Genomic DNA, 6,723 nt, shown 5'->3' with positions numbered 1-6,723 from the left:
TATAAAAGCACTCTTACCTTTTACTGGTACAGCAATAAAAGTGAGCAGTGATTGAAAAGCCAATTCCCTCATTTACAACTTTCACATTTGCTTTCCATTTATCGGCAAGAATAAGGAAAGAGCGGCTCAGCATGGGCCGCGTGTGGCTATGACTCAAGGGCCTCAATTACCCCCACTCCTTTTGTCCAAACAGCCCCCCCACCCACCCTTCGCTCTCTGAAAAGCCCCTTTGTACTTTATGTTTGTAATTATCGTCCTCGTTTATTAGAAATCGCCCTTGAGAAGTGACTCCCAACCATTACGTCAGGAGAAATTCTCAAATGAGCAAGCACTCCAAACTAAGCTTTCCGCTTACAACATGCTGGTCTTTTTTGATGATATGAAAAAAAAAGTCAGCAGGTTAAAGAGCATTCTCTTCCTAGGTTAAGCCCTTTTCACAAAAAAAAAAACAACAAAACAAAAAACCCCAGAAAATTTTGAAATATTGACCTAAAATTTATTTCTTCATGCTGGTATTTGGATAAACCACATCGAGTATTCCATAAGTCTTTTGTACTGCCTTGACCCGCTTGCAGATGCATTTTTGCCTGTTTGACTGCCGCTTCTCCTCTGTTTTTGTCGGGTGGCGTGCCGTGCCGTGCCTCGACCCCCCCCCCCCACCCCCATAAAAAAGATTGGGGAAAGAAGCAGAAGAGCGACTTCCGACTGTGAAATGATGTCAAGGTCAGGATGGATTCAGTTGAGTCTTAGCAGTTGAGTCACCAAACGTTTCCTTGAGATAATGGCGGTCAAACGAGTGAAGACGGGAAATGGAAAAGGACAGGAGGAAAAGCTGAGAAGAAACCAAAGCGCCCGTTCCCATAGTTGGCACCTTAAATTCTGTTCAGTCCTGTTGTTTCTCCCGAAAACTCCTTAAGTTCATTAAAAGTGCACGGCTGCTTTTTATTGTGTCGCTCGCTGCTCCTTTTCTTCTTGCGTGCTACTGTTTGGTCAACCCATTGCCCCCCCCCCCCCCCCCGCCGCCGTCGACTCGCTTCTCACTCGCCACTCATTCTTTTATTCTCCTCTTGCTTTTCCTCAATAATTGTTGTACACTTTCACTTCCTTCGCAGCCACAGTTGACCGTGTGTGACATATTTATGTGTCTGCTCGTCTCCGTGACGTGAGAGGTCAGGTACGGCCAATGCGGGCTAACACACGGGGCACCTTCATGAACAGCAGAAGGAATTTACAGCGGTACATCAATTTAAGAGTGATGCGACGCAACTTATTTCCATATACGAGCTGGCGCTGGGCCGATTTTATTAATCTTAAATTGCACACAATTGGAGTCAGGAGCGCTAAATGTTGGCAGCGACCTTCGCAGCAAGCTACACACATATGCTACGTGTGTTTGCTAGCTTAATTCGAAGACACAATGCAAAACACCACAGATGTACTCATGAAATAAGCATGGTTGTTGCAGTATTTTTAATCATTTAAAGGGCAACAACACTGCCCAATAGATGTTAATTATTAGCCCGTTTGTCTACGGGGATTCCCATTGTATGTTAGCATTCAGCTAACGGAGGCTAGGTGGTTGTTTGACAGTAAGCTTCATTTGAACTCAAAGTCTAGTTTTTTTTGGGGGGAGGGGGTGAATTGTTCACTATTTGCCAAACTGTTGTTTGTCGCCAAGTGAGTCGAATCGAGTGAGTCGAGTGAAGTCGCCTGCCTTCCGCCAAAGAGGCGCCTGTATCTCAAAACAACAAGTAGGCCAATCCACAGCTTGAACCTTCAGAAACTCGTAAGCCTTCAGGCACCACTGTGTGCGTGATGCGTCTAAATGCGCTACGCTGACATCGGTCTCCGTTGTGCGGAAAACAAGCAATCGACGCGTTGCGTTTCCTCGACACCGCCGCGGGCCTGCGTGGGACCAAAATTTCGACGCAATGACACGACACCAAGGCTAATGAGGAATAATGAGCCGAGAGGAACGCCGGCAGATAGCAAAGCGGCAACATCTAATGATGCGCTGTGCCACAATGGAAAGTTGAGCGAGGACGTTAGCAAAACTCCCCGCGCCCTCGCTCCAAAAAAAAAAAACTCAAGTGGAACCACTAGCAACGAGCAGCAGCGCTCGCACACATTTGGTTGCGTAATGCCACCAGTAAAATAAATCACAACGCAAAACCTCCAAAATGTCGCAAGGCAAAAATATCCCACGGGGTTTCTGCATCCATTTTCTACATTGTACTGCTTATCTGCAACACCCGCACCGCACCCTCAACTGGCTGCCAGGCAGTCAGAAGCAGAGGAGGGTGGAGTAGCAATAAAGTAAACGCCGGTATTTTCGAACAACACGACTGAAGTGAAAGTCAAAAGCAGCTCTGTAAATACAGGATTTACTTGAGGAAGAGTATTTCACTATTCTGTGAAAACTACTAACGAGAGTAACTCTGTGTGCCCCTTTATTTTATTTAATTTTTTACAGACCCCCCAAAATTATAAACATTCAATGTACATTTTCCACAAAAAAATTGGGTGAAATGGTGAAAACAAGCCTCGAAAAAATGGGGGGAATCCAAAATATTTTAAAAAGTAAGGGAAATAAAATCTCCCAACATGTGACTCAGCGGGTGCCCAACAGCGAATATAATGGGGTCGACTCTCGTTTTAAGTTGTAATACCACCAACGATCACTAGATGGTAGACATGTCTCTAGTTGCGCTGACATTGGGTCTTCTGAGCAGGCCTGGTCATTTTATTTTTTTGGGGGGGCAGATAGCACAAACATAGCAATAATATGCAAATTTTGAGTGAGCTGCTTTTTGTGAAAAAGACAAAAAAAAACCAAGCAAACAAACAAATAAATAAATAAGTCGACAAACGCTCACATCCAAAGTTGGAGTTTGGAGGCAAAAGAAACGGGGAAGTCTGCTGCCCCCCCCCCCCCACCCCTTTCATTCTTACAAAAATCTCTCATCTCTCTGCCGCCATCTTGTGGTAGCTGATGGGCACTGTCAAGTTTGAGGCGGAGCAGTTGAGTCCTTACGTGTGTACGTGTATATGCATGTGTATGTACAAGATAAATGCCGTGACGTATAACTTTGATTTATAAGACACAGAAATAACTATGAAGGAATTCCTTAGTTTTTTTAAATGCAGACTTTGTACTAATGAAACTTGTCACATCAAAACGTGATATTTTTAACATAAAATTTATCGTGGCATTACGCAAATATGCGTCAATATTTCAATAAAGAATCAGTCAATACATCCCAAAAATGAAGAGTAGGATCCGTTTGTTGTATGAAGGGATGTCAATTTAAGCAGCCGAGCAAGCAAGTTAACCTGGAACGCGCCGGAAGAAAGCTGGCGATTGGAAGAAAGTCAAAATCACGAGCGAAGCGCCGGAATTCGCTCCCGGAAGTTAACACAATAAAATACTTTTTGAGCAACCGATTTAAGCCCAATTTCCCTTTTTATTTGTCATTCCGTTCAGGACATCAACTCATATGATGTGAATGAACCTTTGCATCTAAAAAGCACACGAACAAAAGGATACATGCACGTCATTGAAAAGATTAGCCACGGGACAAGTGGTTTCCTAAAAAAATAAAAAATTTAAAAAGGAGCATTTCAATAGGGTTTCAAATTTTCTATGACAAGTCAAATCAGGAAGATCATTATCTGTTCTACTTCTATTCTCACCAGTAATGTTTGTTTGCAACATCCCGGAAACTCGGCCGTGTCAACTTTGGAGAAGCTTCGAACTTCAGCCCGCAGCAGCTTCCTGAGGGGATATTTTGAAGTAAAAGGGCGTCCCTAATTTGCAAACAAAACAAACGGCAACATCATTTGACAAAACAGTCAAAGAGATCCGTTGAGAAATCGAGTTTTTTTTTAAACCAGATTGTCTCCAGACCAGTGAGTCTCACAGTGTAGTATTAGTACCACTAATGGTACGTGAGCTCCCTCTGGTGGTCCATGAAATAATCACTGCCTATCCAGTTGAGTAGTATTAAACTTTTTCCAAACAATACATTTGCAGTTAATCTTTAAAAACTGTTCTGAAAACTTATTCAGGTACATTCTTTAACTTATGTGCAATACATTAAAAACAAAAACAAACAAACAAAAAACAAAACACTGCTTTTTTCCCACAACCAATCATAGGAGTGTCACAATTCTTGCTTCCTTGTACACGAGTTGAAGAAACCGGGTTCGGCATTTTTGGAAACTCTTGTCACGTTGCTAATGAGCTATTACTTTTGGCGGAGAAGTTAATGATTAAAAAAAGTTCAAAGCAGGTGAAGGGGCAGTCCTAAATGTGAATAAAACGATCAAAATCTTCAGAGATTCATCCCATTGGTCAAATCAGGCACACCACAACAAACATGGCCGACAGCAACCACAGCCATGTTGCTTTCAGGTTCGGGGCGTGCCCTTTCGTGTCGGGATCCTGGCACCCTCTGGCGTTGTTGCTGGGCTTGGCGCTTTTGGTGTTTCCCTCAAAATGGACCGGCACGCACTGGTTTTCCAGCACCTCACAGGCCAGGATCAGATGTTTGCTTTCCCGGACGACGTTCCTGATCCCGCAAGTGCCCTGGTCGCTCCTCACCGTGACGAAGGAGAAAGGCTCCTGGCTGATGCACAGGTTCTCCTTGAAGGTCTTGCCGCCTGCGCTGGAGCACACGGCCCTAACCCTGTCCAGGTCTTTTGGGTCCAGGAAGGATTGGGTGGGTCTGTCGCAGCCGCCGTTGTTCTTGATGTAGTTCCTCCACTCGTTCACATCCAGAGAGGCGGGCAGCCCCGAGCGGATGTGGCGCTTGACGAACGTGTTATAGCCGTTGTTCCATTTGGATCGCTGGCAGGGAGCGTCGTTGCGCGCGCGCGTCCGATGAGCCGACAGGACGCAGGCGGCCACGAGCAACGCCAAGCCCGCAGCGGCCATTCCCCCCAGCAGCCCTTGCGGCGATGCAAATTCTTTCACGTCAAGCCAGAACAAACGGCCTCCGCCTCCTGTTACAAGGACGGCACTTTGTTTCAGCTCGCTGCTACTGCTGCTCTACACGAGTCACCAACAGCTGTCTGCGTTTCCGCTCAACAAAAAAGCAAACAAAAAAAAACCCAGACGTTGGAAACCGCCGACATTTTCATACCTTCTCTTAGCAAAAGAGGAAGCTTCTGGTTGGCTGCCAACCCGAAAGTTCCAGATGTGGGACCTTTCTGTCGTCAGGTCTTCGCTCGAGGTTGCACATTTCCCGTCTGGGCGTGAGAGGTGGGGGGGAGGGGCTTGCTGGCTGCATGCGGAGCTGTCTTATGTAATGCAGTCTTTCTACACGGCAGAGGTGCACTCATGGTGAGACGGGATCCCTCGACGTCCCAAAATAGCCATCCAAGGTCCCCCGGTGCCATTTGCGGATTCGTGTGCGGTCCGCGTTTGTCTACAGAGATGAATTATTTGCATCCCGGTGGCCCAGTGAATCAAATGAAGTGCATCTGCTTCATGTTTCTTGCCAAATGGAATTTGTTCTATTTTTTTTCTGGCAGAGAATCTGGACTGAAATAGAAAAAAATTGTAGACTCACGTAGCAAAGAGCGCGAGCCAAGAGGAAAGAGCACGTAAAAGATGGACAGGGTCCAAAGTTTGAGATCATTTCACACCTGATAAAAGCAGCGAAAGTGCAATGTGCTTTTTGCAAAGTACAACCAGCTTAAGTCACCCAAATGCACAACCGCGTAAACATCATTTGCTGACTTAATATAGCTGAGCACTGCTGGGTTGAACACATTTTCCGCACAATAAGGCGCACTTAAAAGCATTCAACTGTCTCAAAAGCCGACAGTGTGCCTTATAATCCGATGCGGCTTCTATATCGATCAATTTTTGGATTTGTTGGACATCGTCTTTTAAATGGCCTGTAAAGCGCTTTTTTGCAGCTTCAGCGGTTGTGAAAGCGCGATATAATTAAAGCTGTATTGTATTGTATTCCCTTTAGCATAGCTCCATCTAGCGGATGCGTAATGCAACCGCTGCCACGATTGTAGCTTCTATTCTGTGCGCCTTATAATGCGGTGCGCCCAATATATGAAAACCGTTTTAAAACCATTCATGAAAGTTGCGCCTGACACTCCGGAGCGCCTGGTAGTGCGGAAGATACGGTCATCCCGCCACGGGTGGCGACAACACGCAGTCGCGGATGCTCACTCGATTGCTTTACTGAGACGCATTCTTCGACGATTCGCCTCAACTGACGCCGTCATTGTCGCAGCTCTGATGCTGCAATTTTTCAGAACACACACACACACACACTTGTTGTTGTTTTTTTAGGTCATCCGCACGATAAAGTGAAGAGGACGCTTTGACGACAAAGCGGATGGGAAGATGGACAACGTCCACTCCAGAGGACGAAAGGGCTACACTCAAGGTCATTTCTCATTTTGGGCCCGATAAGGTTGGCCGGGTTCGAGGAGGGCGAAATTGTGTGACATTAGACAGAGGACAGGAAAGCGGAAATGATACTCCGTACGAGAGGAAGAACGGGACATTTTATCATTGCAAGAGCGCCGATTCGAGGCTCCAAAATGGTTGTTTTTTTCCCCTCCCCACTCCGATTTTGCAACATGACCTCATGAGAACGTTCAAAAGGTTAAGCGCCGCGTTTCAACTTTTGAACTTGACTATTTTCCAGCAACGTGTTACAGCTCCATACACACACACGCGCACACACACACACA

General features: G+C 45.8%; 1 protein-coding gene across 1 annotated transcript; it reads right to left on the bottom strand.

Annotated features, from left to right (window-relative positions):
- Positions 1 to 3,444: 3,444 nt before the first annotated feature.
- On the bottom strand, positions 3,445 to 5,459 carry LOC147204148 (uncharacterized). The gene is made up of 2 exons (XM_086114419.1): positions 5,145 to 5,459; positions 3,445 to 5,004 (listed from the first exon to the last, which is right to left on the bottom strand). The coding sequence occupies exon 2, from the start codon at positions 4,934 to 4,936 to the stop codon at positions 4,355 to 4,357; it is 582 nt and encodes a 193-aa protein (XP_085970545.1). The 5' UTR covers positions 4,937 to 5,004; positions 5,145 to 5,459; the 3' UTR covers positions 3,445 to 4,354.
- Between the last annotated feature and the right edge of the window lie 1,264 nt (positions 5,460 to 6,723).

This window comes from Hippocampus guttulatus, chromosome 6, assembly GCF_054856545.1.
Source record: "Hippocampus guttulatus isolate MCC_2025c chromosome 6, RoL_Hgut_1.0, whole genome shotgun sequence".
NCBI lineage: Eukaryota > Metazoa > Chordata > Actinopteri > Syngnathiformes > Syngnathidae > Hippocampus > Hippocampus guttulatus.
The sequence above is the reverse complement of the archived record's forward strand: the minus strand, read 5'-3'. Positions and strand labels throughout refer to the sequence as shown.